The 20,463-nt window shown below is 40.1% G+C and overlaps 2 protein-coding genes across 12 annotated transcripts in view; one reads left to right on the top strand and one right to left on the bottom strand.

The window, feature by feature from the left end:
* The first annotated feature begins 52 nt into the window (after positions 1-52).
* The window catches only part of CCNT2 (cyclin T2), a 27,823-nt gene continuing 7,412 nt past the window's right edge, over positions 53-20,463 (top strand). For 2 of the 11 annotated variants that reach the window (XM_004942989.5, XM_422134.8), the window contains exons 1-7: positions 53-573; positions 1,098-1,179; positions 8,418-8,546; positions 9,569-9,629; positions 10,633-10,695; positions 16,782-16,827; positions 18,157-18,320. In XM_004942989.5, the coding sequence (XP_004943046.1) occupies positions 299-573; positions 1,098-1,179; positions 8,418-8,546; positions 9,569-9,629; positions 10,633-10,695; positions 16,782-16,827; positions 18,157-18,320 (820 nt within the window). In that variant the 5' untranslated portion in view covers positions 53-298. The other 9 variants (XM_046944145.1, XR_001467600.4, XM_046944146.1 and 6 more) reach the window with 9 other exon arrangements.
* The window catches only part of MAP3K19 (mitogen-activated protein kinase kinase kinase 19), a 37,399-nt gene continuing 22,656 nt past the window's right edge, over positions 5,721-20,463 (bottom strand). The window contains exon 10 of the mRNA XM_025152332.3: positions 5,721-6,279. The gene's annotated coding sequence lies outside the window, so the exon portion shown is untranslated. The remainder of the gene's footprint in view (positions 6,280-20,463) is intronic.

Below are 20,463 nucleotides of genomic sequence, written 5' to 3' on the forward strand. Positions count from 1 at the left end.
AATCGGCGCCGGGCAGCGAGCGGCGAGGAGGGGCGGGCTACGTCATTTCCGTACTCTAGAGAGAGACCAGCCCTTTAGCAGGGGCCGGCTGCGGAGATTGCGTGGCTGTTGCGGCTCCCGCACTTGGCGGGTCGGCCTCCGCGCGTCACGTGCCTTGGGAGCCATGGCTCCCCGCAGGCCACGTGACGCTCCACCTCTCAAACGCGCACGAACGCGGCGGCGCTCTTGCCGCGGCGCTGCCGGACTCTATGGTCGAGAGTAGATAGACGGCGGGCCGCCCTATCTCGCGAGAGCCTCCATGGAGGGCGGAGGGGAGGAAGCGGGCGCGGCGCTGCCGCCGGCGGGCGGGGCCGCAGGAGGAGGGGGAGGAAGTGTCATGGCGGCGGCGGGCTCAGGCGCGGGCACCTCGACGCGGGGCGGCGGCGGCTCCTCGGCGGCCTCGCGCTGGTTCTTCAGCCGCGAGCAGCTGGAGAACACGCCCTCGCGGCGCTGCGGCGTGGAGGCCGACAAGGAGCTCTCGTACCGGCAGCAGGCGGCCAACCTCATTCAAGACATGGGCCAGCGCCTCAACGTGTATCCGAGCGGCGGGGGCCGGGCGGGGAGGGAAGGGCCGGGCCGGGGCGCGCGGGGGCCGTTATCCGCCGCTACCCGCCGGGAGGGCCTCCTCGCACGCGTGTGGAAACCGGCGGGCGCTTCCCGCTGCCGGGGGTCGGGCCCGGGGATGCGGCGGGAGGAGGGGCCGCGCGCTGAGCTTTGTCGGCGCGGCCTCGCCGGGCTCCGAGCGTCGTGTCCGGGTCCGGCCGCGCTCGGGGGCTCGCCTGTAGGCTGCCCGCGCTTCGGGCTTTTAACAAAGCGGGCTGAAGCCTCGGATCCGGTAGCGAAGCGCCCGAGTTCAACAGCGGCGCTCGAGCCGGCGTTTCGCAGCCGCCCTCCCCTCGCGGCCGTGCTCGTGCTGCGGCGGCCCCCGCTGCGCGCTGCTGCCCGCCCGCCTGGCGGGGCTCCGGGCCGGCTGCCGTGCCCGGCTGGCTTGGCTGCAGGCGGCGTGTAGAAACATCTCCGTTTGTTATTGTTGCTGCTTCCTTCATTCAGAGCTCCAGATCTCAGCTTACGATAAACACCGCGATTGTTTACATGCACAGGTTTTATATGCATCACTCCTTCACGAAATTTAATCGGAACGTAAGTATGGTTTTATGTGTGGTAATCACACGCACGTAATTTCGGCGGTACAGCTGACACGTGCTCCGTTCCTGGGCCGGGCTGTGAAGCTGGCTGTGTTTGTAGGCATTCGGGCTTTGTGTCAGTGCTTTAGGGCCAACGGCGATCGTTTCTCTTCAAATCCAAGTTACTTTATTGGGTAGCAGTTACATTTTTCTCTTCTGCCACCAAAGTTAACAACAATAGGCACCACCAGCAGACACCTCACGGGTGGTTTGAATCTGGCTGGCGCTCGTGCAAAAGGCTGATGTGCAGGAGTGTGCTGTTAGTGAATGCAGCGGCAGTGCTGGCGTGCTGCGTCCGGCAGCTGTGATGCAGTTGTACGTCGGTCTGTATGGGTTATCTGTCTGTTCTTGAAAACCAATATAAATGCACTTCGCCACTTTTGTCTTAAAGAAGTTTGAGAGTGAGTTGTGTTAGACGTGAAAAATCTTCCGAGCTCCTAAGAAAACACTGACTGTCCTGTTTGAGCTCCTGAAATAAGCATGCTGTGTCTGAATACTTGTATGAAGAACAGAATTCTTCAGTAAAAATACTATTTTTGTGGTGTGCTTTTCTTTAAGCAACTATGGAACTTCAAGATATCATTCTGAAGACTTAAAGATTTGTTTTTTACATCCAGACTATCAGATGTAGATATCAGAGAAAATAACATGGTATTCTAGGTTTCTTTCATGACTTCTCTTGTGGTTTTTTTGTTTGTTTTTAAAGGACTTAGTACTGACTGTGCAAGAACGGTGAATGGAGATAGTGGGACATCATTAAGTGATGAGGGTGGTTTTCCTCAGACCTTGTCTTGTTTTCTTAAAAGAAATAAGTGCAGAGTGTGACAGATGTTAGGATCTAGGCCAGAGGAGACCTTGGGCTCCCGAGAGGTAGAATGTTGCAAACTTGGCACTGTCTGGAGTGTGGGCAGGTACAGATCACAGTAGGTTACAGTGGTATCCTTTGTCTAATGTTGCATTTCTGTTGTTACTGGCTAAGCACATGGGTGTCTTGTTGGGGTTTATTGAGCAAGGCATGCGTATCAGACTGTAGACACACTTCAGAAAGGTATGGAATTATTTCTATGCAGAACTTGTAAGTTCAAACTCCTGCAGAAAGCTTGGCAGCAAGGCTGTAGCGTTACAGGTCTTGGGGATGATAGTTAAGCCTGTAAGCACAGCCTGAGATAAGCTTCCATCAGCCTGAGAAACATGAACAGGAAGAAATACGTAATGTAAGTTTTGCTCACGTAATGATAGAGAGGTATCTGTTGAACTGATGTATGTACCAATCAAAAGGTATTTTCCTAGAACTGCTTTCTAATTTTAGATCAGGAATAGCACACATGCAAATAAGTTCTAACAGGCTTTGTAATTAAATGTTGTGGAATCATAGACTGGTTCGGGTTGGAAGGGACCTTGAGGATCAGCATGTCCTTTAGAAGTGTTTCTGTATTAATGAAGGGAAGGCAGTAAAACACTTGTCCTGTCCTTCTCTGCCTGTGTGTATGGTGCTACCACTGTAGCAGTAACCTGGAGCTGGTGCTGTGTTCAGAGCCTTCTGTGGCTGTTTGTGGACTTGGTAAGTTAGGTAGTTGATTGGAACGGAGAGGTGTCCCAGCAGGGGCTTGTGTTGTCACACTCTACCTGCTGGATTAGTGCTTGTCCTCCCAGCTACTAGTTGAGGATAGACTTATGTAGCAAGAAGCTTTAGCTGCTGTGTTCTGGTTTTCACCAGATGCTAGAAAATGCCAGGTCAATTTCAACTGGAAGCATGGTGCTGCTTGGATACGCAGTGCCCTCCTTACGAAAACCAAGCCTTACAACATGTTTGTGAGACTTAAAATTCACAAGTAAGCCACGAAATGGCTGAATGTCCTTGGAACTCCAGATGTTGAAGGAGAAGAAAGTGCATTGTTACATTTAATCTCAGGTAACAGTATTCAAGTAAAAGTTAAAAGCTAGTACAGTACAAGTTAGCATTGGTTCCTGTTGAATAACTGTTTCTAGCTCTTAATGAGGCCAGACAGTAGCTTTCTGAGAGTGTTGATGGAGTAGTTACTGTTTTCCCCTATTCTAGAGAGAAGGGAGTGGTCTCAATGTGAGCTGCTTTTAAAATTCTTATGGCCGTACCATCTGGCAGGTTTTCTGTAGAGAAAGCAAAAGCCAAGGACTGTAATAAATACTTAATATCAAATCTCCAGAGTACTTGGCAAGCTGAAAAAGTTAACAGTGTTTATCTGCTGCAAGAAGAAACAAATTATTGGAAGTTAAATAATGAAGTACTGTCAGTTTTGAAGCTGAGACCTAGCTAAAATGGTCTATGGAGGGAATCAGTCATGTTTCTTCATGTGTGCATGTAGTGATATTTATCTGTGGAAAGAAGGAAGGCAGGGAATAGGAATTTAGACAGCCACTGGTTGGAATTTGTTATGATCTCCCACTGAAAAAAGTTTAGACTGTTTTCTTGTTTTATTGGTAGGTTGATGTTTTTCGTTGAGTAATAAACACTTGTGTTTGTGTTCATGTATGATTATGAGGTTATGCAAATACGCGTGTCATGTCATATGCACTTCACTGTTTTAATAAACAAGTTTTGTAATGGAAGGTAACTTACTGAATAGATGCACTAATTCTGTTTTTTTCTTAAATATAATGAACTATAGTTGAATAATTCTGCATGCTTTCAAGATTTTGAGAATTGTCTGTGAGTAGGGAACAGAATTAACAACAGTGTTTTCAGTCAGTAGAGCCACGGGGGGGACGTAGCAGTGTGGCCAGTCCATTTTGAATATGTTGCATTTACTGCCCCAAAGACCAAATATCCGTATCTCTGTGGGTTAGCAAGTCACTTTTCAAATACTATGGTTTATCTTCAAAGAATGTACTTTCAGTTACCGTGAGACCCTGTGCCATTGATGTGCTCCAGCAGCATGGTGGAAACGTGCTTGAAGCTGCTAAACAGAAATGGGTGTGCTAACTACTAATCTAGCCATGCAAATCACATTTCAGTATGAATCTTCGCAGCAGTAGTATATATTATTCTCTGTTAGCGATGACTGGGGCGTAGCAACTTAGGTTTGCTGAGCATAAATGTAGTCAGTGCTAAGATCAGGGGGTGAGGGAGTTTGCTGGCTTGTATAGAAAGTACGAGCCTGTTACAGTGAGACCTTAACACACCTTAAATTGTATTTACTGAAGATTTTTATTTGTCCTGTAGTACTTTATCTGATACTATATAGCAAATGCCACTTTTAGAAGTGTATTATTCGGCACACTGTGATTTCAAGAACAGAAGGGGGAAGAATCTGTGGTATGCTGGAGATGAGAGGTAAGGCATCCAAATGGTAGTTGTATTTTTAAATCTAATCCTGAAATGCCATGTGGAATACCAAAACAACCAGTTGATGATGTCGAGTTTTTTTTGTACCACGCAGTGGGACATAGTAAAGTGCCCAAAGAGAGACTACAGAAGGAATTTTTCCTGAAATGCAAGGTAGGTGAGTTGAGTGTGCAGGGGCTGGGGGGTTCTTTTGTTTCCCATTCCTCTGTTCCCTTCCTGTTTTCTGTACCCCATCCAAACTGCAGTATTAAATAATTGATTTTGCAGCTGTGCAAGTTCTCAGAACTTTCTTAATACAAGCCAAACTTTAGAGAGATTGGTTTGGGGCACTTGAGCTGTTTTTACTCTTACGTTTTAACATATTAGTTCTTTTCATAGAATTTAAGCTGCTGCTAGTAATTATTTTTTTTTAAAAAAGGCAAAAACTCCCAGCTTTTAGAGTGGCACTTGCAGCTCCATCATACACTGGAACCACTTATTGTCCTAACTACCATATGTAAAGTTTAAAAACATGGAAATATTGACATGGAAAGGGAGAGGGAGTTCTTAGAAAACTGTGTGCCCGCTGGAGATGTATTTGGAGATGACTCCAAATGTCTTCCTTGTAGCAACATTGTTTTTACGAGATGTCTTGTACTATTTATTGTGAAAAAGGACTTGTACCACTTCTACCAATAAAACTTGCTGTATAATGCCCTTTGGCTGTCATAATAATGAGGCTTGTATGTTTTGTGTTTTTATTTCCTTGGCACTTGGTTTCTGATTCTCTGATCTAGTAGGAAAGTGGGAGGTAACTTCATAAATGAAGATGTTGCTCAAACCTTACATATTTTGTGTAATAACTTAAATTATTTGGCTTTACATCAAATGGGGGTGCTTGTGTGTAAGAAGCTTACAGCTTTGTCAAGTCTGTCTTTAATACTTTGCTTCTTCTGCCACCTCTAAGAATTAGAAGTGAATGAAGGCGAAATGAGTAGTTTTGAAGTGACGTACTTAGCAGGCGTTGTGTTCTTGCTGAAGACTGTGCATGCCAAGTCCAAAACTTTATTAGGGTTTTGTTTTCCTCAAATCAAGGGAGACAAAAGTACTGACCTACTCCAAACTGGGAAAGTGAAACCTAGTTCTAGACAAGACAAAGACCTGAAACTCTTTGGCCAGAAGCCAACACTTCCTTTAAGTAAGTAGATAATTGTGGTGTGTGTAGATTTCTGATGAACCAGAGCTAAATACCCATTAATCAGGTTGATTTTTATCAGCCTGCAGAACTGTTTTGTGTAAGGTCCTGGTGAGGAGGCTTCTTGACTAGAAGTGACACCTCTTGGTAAATAAAGCTTAAGTAGTCAGGCATAAAAATAATATTGACTGAGAATTTGTTGATAACTTAGTTGTGTAGTTCTTGGTGGTTTGCTTCAAGAATGTCTCCGAAATGTGAATATTTCCATGATAATTGCCAGTAGTTGCATTTTTCGAAAAGGTAAATTTGGAGAGTTCCATGTGTGGGATTTAGAACTTCACCTACCAATTGTGTAGAAGTAGACTTTTTATTAGGATATATATGAATTGAGCTTCTATGCAGAGATAGAAAAACGAAGGCCTGAATGCCAGAACTAGGGACAATGTTATTCTTGGAGGGGATGGTAAGGCAGAAAGGAGTGCAATTGCTTTTGCTGGCTGGGTAGGCAAAATCAGCTTCTGCTGTTCTTCACCCCAGCTGTAAGGCACTGCTGCAAGTACCTGGTTGAAAAACAAAAGCCACCATGAAAAGCTGGAAGTTTTCTTTTGAAACTTCTTCCCACTGTCCAACTATTTCTGATTCCATATACACGTAACTTAGGTTTTTTTCCTTTCTCAGTGACTCCACTGTGAGTCCTTTCCATGGCAGTTTCAGTTTTCAGTCCATTGAAGTCTACTTCATTGTCTGTCTTTTTATTGAGTTAAAAAATGGAGCTTGCCTGGTGTCCTCATGAATACCTTGCCATCTTTGTCCAGTGTGCTGTCAAACTTGTTTCTCTACAACACTGTTATTAACTGTTTCCAATTTCCTTCTCAGTAGTTCAGGTTTCTGTGGATAGCTGGGCCTCGGCTAATTTGGGTCAGGATTGTTTCTGAGACCATAATCCTTGCTATTAGGCTGGCCGTTGTAGGAGCTGCATGTTGTATTTAAAGGTTTGTCCCCTGGCTTAACTGAGGCATATGCTAATTAGTATATCCTAGGAAAGGGAATTTCTTCCAGAATTTCATGTCTTCATTTCAAACAATATAAATGGGTATAAATTTCTCAAAACCTGTCAGGATCTTAAATCAGAGTATTAATGTGGCCTTGTTCAGTACTGCTTGGCATCAGACCTTTTTTTCTCATTCATTTGTAAGGGTTAGGTTACAAGTTTCTTGAAAATGGAGTTTTGTCTCAGTTGTGAAAAAATTTGCTCTCTGTGACTTATTTCTTATTGTTTTTGTTTTGTTTGTTTGTGGATTTTGGTGGGATTTTTTTTAAGAGTATTGGGGTTTTTTGTTGACACACATCTGTGCCTCAAAGGGTATCTCGCCTTCTTTTCTTAATTTTTCCTCAATCTGCCAACTTAGAAGTTTTACTGAAGATCCAAGTAGACATTTCAGAGGGATTTGAGGAACTTTCAAATGTGTCATGGGAGTACTTTTTGCCTCCTTAAATGTTATAGGTAATCACTGCATGTTCCATTCTGATTAGCTCATTGCAGTCCTTCATATATTGAGAGTTTTTTTTACCAAATGTTTCATTTTGGCATAACAAAGGGCTGCTTACAAAGAAAGAAATAGCATGCAGGGGGAAGTATGACTGATTCAACTCATTCAGTCTAGTTCTATGGGGTGATTAAATGAGAAATCCAATACTTGCTATACAAGCACTATGCATTAATTAAATACTCATCAACCAGCTATTTTTGAATTACTGAATAAATGCTTAATTTTAACTAATCTAATCTGCTGATATCTACATGAAGGTTTATGCCATCATTTTGAGTTTAACGTAGGCAACTTCTGCATACAAAGAGGACCCTGATTCTTTTAAGTCATTTGTGGTTAACCATATTTGTGTACAAATCAATTATTATAGCTGACAACTAAGCATAAAAACTCCCTTTTCACTGTAGGTGATACGGAACTGTGAACTGGTGGGTTACTGCCAACTTATGATACCTAGAGTTCTATAAGATTGTTATCTTCATATGTAACTTGTCTTTGCTAACGTTTGATATAACTGGTGTTTTGTGAGTCTTTGTGCTTTGCTCTCCAGATACAGCTGGGTATATAGTAAAATTTCTGGGAATAAAATTCTTTCTGTTCAGTCAGTGGCTGCGCTGTGATGTTATGCTTACTGTACTTGTATGTGTATAACTTATATTTACATAACAAGCTGTTTTTCTTAAAGTTCTCTGCCAAGTTGTTTGCTTTTTAGGAGAAATGCATGCTATCAGAACTTGATCTCAACTTTTTTTGCTATTATTGAAAAAGAGCTGTAATGGCTTATTACTATGCTAGATGTTAGATGAAATTTCTCATCAAGTGTATTTAACTTGAAAAGTGTGTTCTGGTGTGACTAAATCTACTGGACTATATCTATCATTTTTATGTTGAACTAGGATTAGGTTGACCTCAGATATCTTACTTAATATAACGTAACTTAGCTTTTATGCTACTCCTTTCACGTGCTGCTGGGAAGATTGCATCACTTACAAATTAAAGCATGATGAGTTACTTTTGCCATCTTCCATGATTTTGGAACTGCTTAAAAAAACAAAATTTAACTTCTAAACCTTTTCTAGTTACTAGTTTACATTCTCCATTGAAAATTGCAGTTCTATTTGTAAAAAGTATATGTTTTTCTTCTTCAGATTATATCTCCTACGGCATTGTTCTTGGCTGCAAAAGTGGAAGAACAGCCACGGAAGCTCGAACATGTTATTAAAGTAGTAAATGCGTGTCTTCATCCTCATGAGCCACAACTGGATACAAAGTGTGATGTAGGTCAAAGTCAAGGTTTTAAAGATAATCAGATGATGCTTTATCTCGTGATCTGCTACATTGGCTTGACTGGATTATTGCTATCTACAAAAACTTGTGTTTGAACAACTAAGTAATACGGATCTCTTGCATTACTTAATATAGCTAATTGAGGACTAGAATATTTGAGTTATGATAGTTGGAGAGATTGCTCTTCCTTGAGCTTGCATTATTGCTAAGACTGGCATAGTAGGAGTCTACACAAGACATTAAATAGGTTTCATGCATGGTTCCATAAGTCACATGCTTCATGTAGAGTCCAGGATGCTGACAAAGAGATACTCAATCTGAGGCTTACTGTGTGCCATTGTTTATACTATCCTTTAAGGGATGCCATTCAGGTGTCATCTTTGCTGTACATTCGGTCGTCTTTGCTAGACTTTGTACAGCTCTCACTTAATAGTTTCCATTTTATTTCCTTTTATGATGCTTAGAACCATATGTATGAGGAAGTAAGGTGGAAATGCACCAGAGTTACTCTGCTTAAAGATCAGGTGGAGCAAGTTACACCCTGCTGGACCTGAACTAATAATCAAAACTATTTGCCATGCTCCCAGTTCTTGGAGTGACACATGGAGCTGTATTAGATATATATTAGAGCCCAGAACAAGGCTGGTAGGGTACCTCTGGCTGTATTTTAATGTACTTGTCATAACCTGCTTAGAGATACTTGAGTTAGTTTGCAGTGGCAAGCCTCTACAACATGTATAACATCCCCCCACTCTCCAAAAAAAATACTCTGCTAGAATTATCAAATCCAGGGTAAAGTAATTTTACTGCGAAAAGTGGTTAAGCTGGTATAACTAAATTTGCAGTAACATACTAATAGATACAGTGAAGCATTCTGAATTGTCAGCGCTCTGTGGCATGGGTAGTGGTCTTTAATTTATATTGATCATGCCTATTAGTTAAAAAGGAACTGTATAATTGAAATATCGAGACAATAAATACCTGTCTTGACATGTTTGCTTGTTTGTTTCAGGCATATCTTCAGCAAGCTCAAGAGCTGGTTATACTTGAAACAATAATGCTTCAAACTTTAGGTATGTCTTTCTAAATATCTTTTGTGCAGCCAGCTTCTCATGAACAAGTAATGGGACCCAGGTAGCTGAATTTCTTTTGATGCGCTACTGGTATACTGAAATTTCACTAGTTTTTGCATGTAACTTGTGAGTCTAGTTCCATATTGTGTTCATGCTGGAGAAAAATGTTATACCAGTACTTCTCGTATGTTTTGGACAGTTTGATGGAGTAAAGAAGTATACCCTTCAAAACAATAGTAATGGTGGTGATGTTTCTTTATGTGAGGTAGCATGTACTAAGTTAGCTGTGTGTGTTCTGAAGCAAATGGTAAAAGCTTTATGCCAAATGTTCTTCCCCATTTTGTCTTTAATAGAAAAACGTTATGTGATTGAGTATAGGGTTACTGCCTCTCAACATCAAAACGTGTATTGTTACTGTTTAATGGATTCAGGTAATTCCAGAATCTGATGAGAAATTGTTTTAGCTTTAAAGTAATGTCAATAAAGACAAAGCTAGCAGGCCTGAGACACTGACTTAAATACCCTGCGTGTGTGTTTAAAAAAAAAAAAAGTTAATAGTAGTGACCCAATTTTTAAAATAGCTTTATAAATAAAGATAGGTTTCTGGAGTGACTGGCCTATAAATTGTCTTAGTTGGTAATCTCATGGATGCAGCATGTCTCTTAGTCCCAGAAATGATTGAATAAAGCACGTGCACACACTTCAGTGTCCGTGATACAGCATGTACTGGAAACTGTTCATATGTCGTACTTTGAAAATACAGTAGCTTCAAAGATACTATGTAGAACTTGAGAGTAATGCAGGAATGTTGATCTTTGAAGGGCCCTACTGTTTACCATTCAGAAACATGAAAGGATGAAGAATAGAAGGTACTTAAAGAGTGTTCCTTGATCTGTATTGGGAAGATCTAGCAAGTATTAGGTCTTTGGGAAAAGGAAGGGTTTTCTTTTCTGTGTATTTTCCAGATGAAAATGTGCTCTAAAATATGTTCTTTAATCTTAAGGTTTTGAGATTACCATTGAACATCCGCACACAGATGTTGTGAAATGCACGCAATTAGTGAGAGGTCAGTGGCTTTTATCCCCTTGTGTAAGCCCTTTTTTTGCCTTTATAGTGAAATTTGAAGATGTTATTTGTGTAATATGATCTTCTACTATGTTGTCCAAAGTTTGTTTAAAGCTAGTTCCTAAAAGCCTGCTCTTAACATTTAGAGTTTGAAGAGTCTACTACTCTGTCCTTTATGAATTTTTTGCTTACTTATTACATTTGATCGAGTGATCCATTCTATGTCTTTTCAAATTACAAAGCGGTTATTAGTTGAAATCTAAATTCTGGGTTGATTTTTCACTCTGAAGTAGTTTATAGTCTTTGTGTTAAATAATGGCTAATGGTAGCTTTCAACCTTAGCAAATCTCACAAGCTGTGGGATATACAGAATACACAGCAGGTCTGCTATCGCATGCAAATACTTAATGATGTGACTAATTGTTTTTCTAAAGTAGTGTACTAATTTGGATTAGATGGTAACAAACGCCCAACCTTTTGTTTTGTGCATCCTCTAACTTGCATGCAGCTCATGAATGAGACTCTAGCTAGAAATCTTTTCAGTATTGTTGTTGAGCTTTGACACACGTTTAATTCTGTTTCCTTCAGAACTTTAAAAAAAAAATCTCTTATCATAAGATAGGGGATGGATATTGGGGAATCAATTGAAAAAGCTCATAAAATAGGCTTTTTGCTTTAAAACATGTCCCTTACTTTAAGAAATGTTTGGAAATGGTTAGACTGTAGTTGCTGACCTTTAGTCATTAACTGTTGTCTCAGTGAAAGATAGCTAAGTTTAAGTTCTTCAAAAGGTCTTCCTCCCCCTGTAAAATATCGGAAGGGTAGGTACAATGTAATCAGGCTGACTTAGGCCTCTTCTGTAGTAATTCCAGAAGTGAGGTTGTTCATTGAAGGAAAAGAAGAGTTGTTTCTTTCTCAATTTGAAGTAGCTTACTAGAATTTGAGGAGAGCTGGTGTCGTATGTTGCTTATTTGCATATAAACTATCTTCGTTGCGGTCTTTGTTATTAGAGCGTTCTTTGCTTTCTGTCCAGATTTGATTGTGATTCAGGGCATAATTGCAGCTAGTGTCTTAATAGATTGCATCAGCAGCTGTAAGGTTTTGCCTTGAGTTTTCTTAGCTGTTGGTCAACATAAATGTAAGCACATTTCATTGATATGTGTGAGCCCCTGCGCTTCATTTCAGTGTCCGGCAGGAGCAGGGAAGGGGTGGTAAGCAGTAGCATGGCTAGTTCAGGACTTCCACATTCATGTGTGTGTCTGATGCAAGCTTACAAACAGTCATAACTTATGTAAGCTTCATTTCCTTTAGTCAGGGGTAGATATTGCTCTACAGTTCAGCTGTCTCCTGTGTGTGCTGTATGCTACTTTTGTGTACTAACGTAGTTTGTGCATTGAAGGTACATGTAATGATTAAAACTTTAAAATTTAAGGCTAGTATTTAATGTCAGTGCAGTTTAACAAAATACTTAAAATTCAAAATTATATGAAATTTTGAAATCTGAACACTTCACTGAGCGCTCGAAGTCTGCACACCTCAAGAACTGGTGCAAGGTGAATTTAATACAATTGATGTTTGAAAAGCTACTGAGCCGGGTAGGTGTGCTTCTTAGTGTGTGTACCTATATAAATAGAGTTCTTTTTAGCATACCCCCTCCTAGGGGTGGTATGGGCTGTGAACACAAGACTTGGATACCTAATTTTTAAAACATAGCCAAAAAAAAAAAATCCATAAAATCCATTTCATTTAAAACGTGAAATATGAAAAATGTAGTGAGGCTTGAAAGTTAATTAAGTAGAGAATAATTACTATGGAATGTTAGCTGTATGTATTGAGTGAATAAAGATGCATTTGTGGCACAGTGATACTGTGATATGATTTTAGTTTTCTCACTTAACATCTACTTTTTGGACAGTGTTGCTTTAATGTAGATAGGGGCTAGACTTGGATATCCAGTCCTGAAGCTTTCAATGTATACGGAAAACCATTGTCTGTGGTAAGCTCTTCTCCAAAGAGATTGATTGATAAGTTAAAGCAAAGTAGGGTGACTTCATGCAGTTCTGGTAATTATTCCAGGAGGCAAAGTAAGCTCATCTTATATTAAAGGAGATTAACTCATCTAGGATTATTATGATCAAAACCTTCAACAGTATCTTTGAGGGGAGGGGGAAGGGAAGAAGGTAATTTGACCGATCGTTTAACTGCCAGAGGGTACAAAGTTAGCTGAGGACTTAACAAGGCTTTTTGGCGCACACGTGCACTGAATGATGATGTCAGGAGAAAATGCCCCACTTCCTCAGAAAAGCTGGCTAAAACTTAAGTTTAATGAAGTACCTAAGAAGATGCCTGATTGCCTCTATCACTCTTTGTTATCTTGCATCCAGAGTGGTGTGCTTTATGCTCTTGCTGTTACCTGTGTTAATCTGTAAGATATTTCCTTTAAAAAATGATATTCTGTTGATGAAGTTCAAAAGTTCCAGCAAAGTCCTCTGTCAGAAGACCCTCCAGACAGAAATTAAAAAACTATTGGAAGTGGGAACTGGTGCAAATAAACTTAATCTGCTTGAACTTGCAACTAAAGGAAAAGTTGAATTCATCTCAAGATTGAAAGCCTTCTGAGAGTCATAGTAGACAAAACAGATTATTGTTGATAAGGGGTGAGTGGATGTGCATGTGTATTGACTTAGGATGTTTAGGCGTAAGATATTTATTATTCATTCTGGTTTTCAGAGGTTCATGGGTTCATAAAATTGTTCCATCTTTACTTTTTAGTCAGTATAGTCAAGGACAGGTGTAGGCTCAGTCTGTTTTCTGCACCATTCTTCCTCAGTGCCAAGAGACTGAGAAGAGGAGACAGGACCATCATTCCTTAGGATCCCATGGGTCCTCTAAGGAATCAGGGCCAGTGGATCCATAAAGGCCTGTCAGCAAGCTTCAGTGCCCACTCCAAGGATGCGCCAATGATGAAGAGAAAAAGGGAAGAAGAAAAATAAAAGCAAACGCTTTGTTCCTGGTGCCAAACTACCTTTACTGGCTTGAATTCTAGTTGAGCAGTGAAACTGCCCTAGTGCCAAGACCATCACAATGTCCTCTTAAGCTCTGGTGCACACTCAGTCTGTTCTTAGCTGCATCTGGTGAAGCTTGAAGGGGAGAAATCTATCTCCTTCATCTTGGGAAGTCTTCTGTCATTTCTTTTTTTTGTGTGTGTGTGTTGGAACACAACCTTCTTTTGGAACTGAAGATGGGATCACAAGCATTTCTAGGATTGTTCTCACTACTCTGCAGGTTATAAGGTATCTTGAACACCCATAATCCTTACTAATCATTTGTGGAAATTGCACTGTCAAGTTCTTCAAACATACCATAGTGTGGTGAAGTCAAGCTTATGAAGTCTGCGGAAGAGATCAATCTGAGGACAACTTAGATCTTAGTACAGTAAGTGGTGTGGAAAAAATCTTAGACGCTAGCTGTACTCAAGCCATGCTACAGGCTGCTTTTACATTCTGAACTTTCACCTCAGTCTTTTACAGGCTTGTTCACAAGGTGTAGAAGCTTCCAAAAAACATAAAGGTGCCAGGACTGATCAGACCGGAAAACCTATGCTATGGTCTTCTCCAGTCCTTTCTGGATAAAACAAGTGTCCGCTAACAGCTCCATTCAGCGGCCTGTGGCTTTTTTTTCCCCCTCACAACTATTTCAGCAGCCTTCCAGTCTTCTGATATTGATTGGCGTATCCCTGGTCTTTTTTTCTGGGGATGCTCACATGATTTCTCAGCCAACCACTTGGAGTCAACCACTGTGCTCCAAGTGGTAACTTGGCAATTGCATTTTCATGATTATGTCGAGATCAAAGATAACTTAGTGTTGAAGAAAAGAATGAGAATATCTTGGAGTTGCATCAGTTGATCTGTGTGACCACATCCAATAAAAAGCATTTTTGCTTCACATTGGGAATTTCTTGGAGTCAGTAGCCTTTTGGGAGTTGTATCAGACAGCAGGTCCTGTTTCAAAATCTTGACTGAGTAATCCCCTGCCTTATGGTTGCTTCTGCAGCAGTAAAACAGGGTAGGTTTTTTAAATCACCCCTGAATGAAAAAATATGAAACTGATTATTGTCTGATGTCAGTCATCTGTCCTACATCTTACAAGTTGTAAGGCAAGCTATGCTGCCTTGTTTTAACCTCTGTACTTAATTATTTGATTTGGGAAATGGACTTTTCTCTACTTTGCTATAAAGGAGATAAAATATAGGAACCAGGATTTATTAGTTTTAATTTCAGTGGGCAGACTCTACTGAAGGAAAACTGCTCTAAATGTAAGAGAAGAGTTTGGAACAGTTGTCTTCAGTTGTGCCTTGTCTTTACAGAGACTTTTAATTATTGAGCTGAAATTCCTTCTGATTTTGGCAGTGTTGGTTATTTAGCTGTAAATTTATTGGAACAAGTATGATACTGCTTGTAGTATAGGTAAGGTATTTATCAAATTAATTTTTTTATTGAGGCTAAAAATGTGTGTTTCAAGATGTGATTCTTTTCTTCCAGGTATGTGTTTTGATTTACTCAACTTTCAAGCTGATGTTAAATAGAAGTTTTCTGGCATCTGCTTTTCTTCCTTTTTTGAAAGTGCCATTTCAGTGAGAGTAGAGATGCTTCTTGGTTCAGTCCCTTAATTACAACATGCTGTGACTGTAGAGAACATAGAAACTATTGAAGGTTGTTCAAACATTGCTTCAAAAAATGAAGAGCAAGACATCAGTTTCAGTCTTGCTAAACCGTTCTGTGTTTTCGTTTGTTTTTATTATCTCATCTTAGTCTTTCTTTTTGGTAATACTGCCTTGCACTTTTTTATGAGGGAGTGAAAAGGTTGAACTCCATGGTTATCTGGCATACAACTACCATTATAGCTTGCAAACTAATTATAGTATAACCCTGTCACATAGCTCGCCTTTTGGTTATTATGGATTAGCAGAATTTGTGTGCAGGAATGGATCCTGTTACCGTGTTCCTTCCATGTTCTTTTCAGATTATGGCACTGTCTATCTGCATAGCAAGAAGACAAACCTGATTTATACTCTTTGGCAATCATTAAAAATAGCTAAATCATTATTTTAATACACTTTTTTTTAATTAAATGTTAAAGGCCACTGCAGTATTTCTCAAATTTAATCGAAAGATCATTGAAAGTAAAGTTTTGTGACAGTATACCCTTTGACATAAAATTCAACAATACACTTTCTGCAGGTAGCACTGATTTCAAGTGATAGCGTCAAAGTAAGAATTCAATGAAGGCTGCATTCAATCTTCAGTTAATACCATTGTGCCCAGCTATCCCATTATGTACATGTTACAGTAAGTTCTTTTACTTGAGTGAGGATCACTGGGGTTTCACTGGTAGGGGTCAATGCTAGATGGTTGTAACAGTGTAAGTCATTGGCTTTTCGTTTGTGGTACGTTGCAGTCTCTTGCATATTTTTTTTCTGACTAAAATGCAGTTTTTTACTACATATCAGAAGCTTTGACACAGGTTTAACAAGTGTGGAACAAAATGATACAAGTACTGTGCTCTTGATTAGAGGGAGCAGAAAACTTGTTTTTCTAACCATCTAGCTTGGGAGCTGTCTGTGTTCTGAGGTTCTGGGGGAGAAACGTGGTTAAGGTTTTATGGGGGGAGGTGGGTTCTCCAGCCATACTGTCATGTTCCTCTCAAAGAGCAGAACTTGCATTGTAGTGATTGGTTTTTATAGACTGCCTTGCTGCAGTCCACTGTTTGGGTGGGGGGAGGGAATCAAGTATTTCTAGAAGAGTGCTTTCACGTATGAGGCTTTAGTGGGGTAGATAAGGAAAGGGAAATGGTTCTGGGTTGAGTGAGGGGAGAGTCTGTGGACCAAAGGATTGGTCCATCTCCAGTTACTGTATGTAATGGACACTTCTGTACTTTGGAAAGACTTTAAAGGCTAGCTAGTTAAGTTCAAATCAGTTCTGTGAAAATAGTAAATGGTGCTTTTGGAAGGTAAAACTTTTTAATTTTGGAATGAACGTGGTAAGTTAGCATAGATCCTTAATTGTTTTGTTTTTCTTTTTCTTACAGCAAGCAAGGATTTGGCACAGACATCCTATTTCATGGCTACCAACAGGTTGTTATCCTGAACCTCTTTGTTGCACTGTTGTAGCACACTATAGCTTCCTTTACTGCAGGGCCCCCTACATGTGTCTTACCCTTGTTGCAACAGGAGACTGGGCCATCTACAGTGGTGGTACCTTCCTGTTTGCAGTGCGGTGTATTGTACAAGGGCTTGATGGCACAAAGGGGTTAAATGCACAATGAGAAGTGTAGTGGTGCTTTCTGATGACATTTTCTCGATTGTGAGTGCATAAGTCTAAAATTGGTAGCCTGAATAGCAGCTAAAGATTACAAAGAGCTAAACTTAACCTAGAAATTCGAGGATCTTGGTAAGTACAAAACTATTTTTAGTTTACACTTCTAGTTAATGGCAGTTTTAACTTTAAATATATTGATCCAATCTTAACTTATAAAATTGTAGTGGGTCTAAAATTTTTTCAGCTGGTTGATTTTTTTTCTTTTCAAATAGACTAGAAGTAATCCAGTGTTCTTCCTTTTAGAAACAGCTCTTTAATCTTAAATACAGGTTTTAAAACTTAAGTACTTCAATAAATTTAAAGTTAATTGATTCCAGATGGAGACTGTGTATGGATAGACTGTTGTAGAAAGACAGAATTTGAGAGTAGGCTTTAGTGTTGATTTCTTGATGACTGCAGTTTATTTCTTGCAAGACAGCATGGCGCTTTATTAGGATTACATTAGATCTATCTAGTATTTAAGTAACATCTACTGGTTGGTTAGAATTATTCCAGACAAACATTTGTTGGTGGTTCTCTAGTGGGCAGATTTCTGTATTTGAAGCAGCTATTAAGCTTTGATAAAGCAGTGAAGCTGAACCAAAAGCCTCTGTGCTACTGCCAGCTAGAAGCTACAATTGAGTTCATAAGTACCGCAAACTTGGGTGTGGTGAAAGCTAAGCTCAAAAGTAATCCACTTGGCCTCTGTGAAACTTTGGGTATCTTCACCTAATCATCTAAATCAAAGACTGCATAATGAGCTGTATTTTTTTTACTGTAGTTAAAATCTTAATTGTCCGTATTACATTAATTTCTTTTTTAGTACTTAAGTACAGAAGAATAAATTGTGAATTTATTTACTATTAACCAGACTTTTTATAGGAACAGCAAATTAAACTTTGTCAGATAAATGCCTTGCCCTTTGTTTTACTAAGGCAGTAAGGCATCTTAAGAATTTAAACAGAAAATGTTCCTTGAACTGCTGTTTAACTGCTGTTGTTTGACAAATGATATTAAGCTGTATGTTAATGGCTGATTTGTTTGGTTTTCCTGTTTTACATGTTTGATTTCCTTTGGTTCCTCATTACAAAATTTGTGTGCAACAGTCTTCACCTTACTACATTCTGTCTTCAATACAAGCCTACAGTGATAGCTTGTGTGTGCATTCACTTGGCCTGCAAGTGGTCCAACTGGGAAATTCCAGTATCAACTGATGGAAAACACTGGTGGGAATATGTAGATCCTTCCGTTACTCTGGAATTACTAGATGGTAAGTAATGCTGCCTTTTCACGTGTTGAGATTCAAATGCTTATTAATGCGGCTGAAAAAATAGTAGTGTAGTATTGTAAGAGCACAGCTTTAATCCCAAAACAAGTCTCACTGATTTCACATACTGAATCCTCAGATAAGAGAAAGGTATAGGAGAGGGAAGAGCTCTGGAAGGCAGTCTTGAAACCCATATTATTTAAACTTGTGAGCTGGGATTTCCATGTACCTTTTGTAGGTGCAGGTTAGCATTTTGCCTTTAAATGCTTTCCAGAACAAGGAAACCAGGCAGAGGATCATCTGTGCAATCCATGTAGTTCTGATAATTTTATGTACATCAGTGTTCAAATTTCTGGTTTCACTGTAACTGAAACAACTGTTCTCAAGTCATAACATAACATTGCCAAATTAACAAAGGTAATTCTATGTTAACAATTTGGTATCACCTTTGATATCTCAAACTATTGCAGAAATGGTGTTCTCTTGTTGAATGTGCTATCCTGTTTGTGGATTAGAAAGTTCCAAAGACAGAAACTGCATTTACTACAGCAGGGTCTGAGTTTAAAGCCTGTTATAGAGGTGGTAGTTTCTAGGGTTCTCAAGTCTTTTGGTCTTTGCTGGTAGTTCTAATGGAAGAACTTGTTTCAGAGGAGTGGTAGAAGCCTGCAGGCATTATATGGCCCACCATAGCTCCCTATGCCCTGCTTTTCATGTCTGCTGGGTTTTTTATTTCTTAATGACAAAATTGTTTGAAAGTGAAAATCTAAGCCACATGAATGCCACGTGAAGCACAAAACCAGAATGAACTTGAAGCTCTGAGTTCAAATGTTTGTCTTAGGGTTCCTCAGGTTGTACCTGTAGCTTGAAATACTACTCTGCATTCTCATCTGGCTGTTGACTATGCACGTGTGGTGAGCAGGCATCACTGTGGTTTTTAACATCTCATGAGATGTTCTGTAAGCCCTCGGAACACCACTAAATTCTTAAGCATTTATGGAGCTGGTGTATGTGTAACAGGGACTCAAGGGGATTAAATTGGTGAGGCACTTTTGGAATTGGAGTAAATCTGGTTTCTAACTTAGAATTATAGTATCCCTATCCCTAAGAGTTGGAATGGACCTCTGAGGGCCATCTAGTCCACCTCCACTTCAGTGAACAGAGACACCACAGCTAGATCAGGTTGCCCGTGGCCTGATCCAGCCTTCCCTTGACAGTCTCTAGGGACAGGGCGTCAACCACAACGCTAGGTAAACCTGTTCCAGTGCCTCATCACCCTTGCTGTAAAAGATATTTCCTTATATCTAACGTAAATCTATCCTACCTGAACTTGAAGCCATTTCCCCTTGTTCTGTCACCACAGACCCTGCTAAAGTGTTTGTCCCCTTCTTTCCTGCAGTTCCCCTTTAGATTCTGAAAGGCAGTTATCAGATCACCTCGCAGCCTTCTCTTGTCCAGGCTGAAGAGCCCCAGCTCTCTCAGCCTGTCCTCATAAGACAGGTGCTCCATTCCCTGAATCATTTTTGTGGCCCTAACTTGCTTTGGAGTTCTGGAGAAGCCAGTTTTCTAGACCTGCGGTAGGCCTACTCTGTCACTAATATTTTTTTTTTAGGTTATGAGTAAAATTAAATTTCAATTAAAAGTAATTTTTAAGCTGACAGGTATGGAGATCTAGGTTTCCTTGTGGCCACACAAATTGCAAAGGGTTTTTTTTCTTCTAAACACAGCCAGCTACTTTGTCTTGAACGCAAATCAAAAACTATTGTTTAAAATAGTGCTTCAAAGGGTCAGATGGCTGATACTTTGCTCAGAGCTGTTACTGGTTGTTTCTTAAGTTCAGTGGAATAACTGAAACCATGACTTAAATTTCCTTTAAAGTCTGAACTTCTTAATTTCACACAATACATGCTTAAGCTGAGTGACAAGTGTGTTATTTTAGGAGCTGCTGTTTGTACAGTTTCCTCTAGAAAATTTTTCATCTAATAAATGCAGATCTCACAAGAGTTTGGATAACATTGGAAATGTGGACCTGCTTTTCAGAATGCGTGTGGTGGTTAGAGGTCTTAGTGAAATGCTGTAGCTTTTGTTCTTCAAACAAGATTTTGATTAAATAATGATTCAAATCGTGTAGCCTGCAGTAACAACTGCT

The sequence above is a fragment of the Gallus gallus genome, chromosome 7 (genome assembly GCF_016699485.2).
Source record: "Gallus gallus isolate bGalGal1 chromosome 7, bGalGal1.mat.broiler.GRCg7b, whole genome shotgun sequence".
NCBI lineage: Eukaryota > Metazoa > Chordata > Aves > Galliformes > Phasianidae > Gallus > Gallus gallus.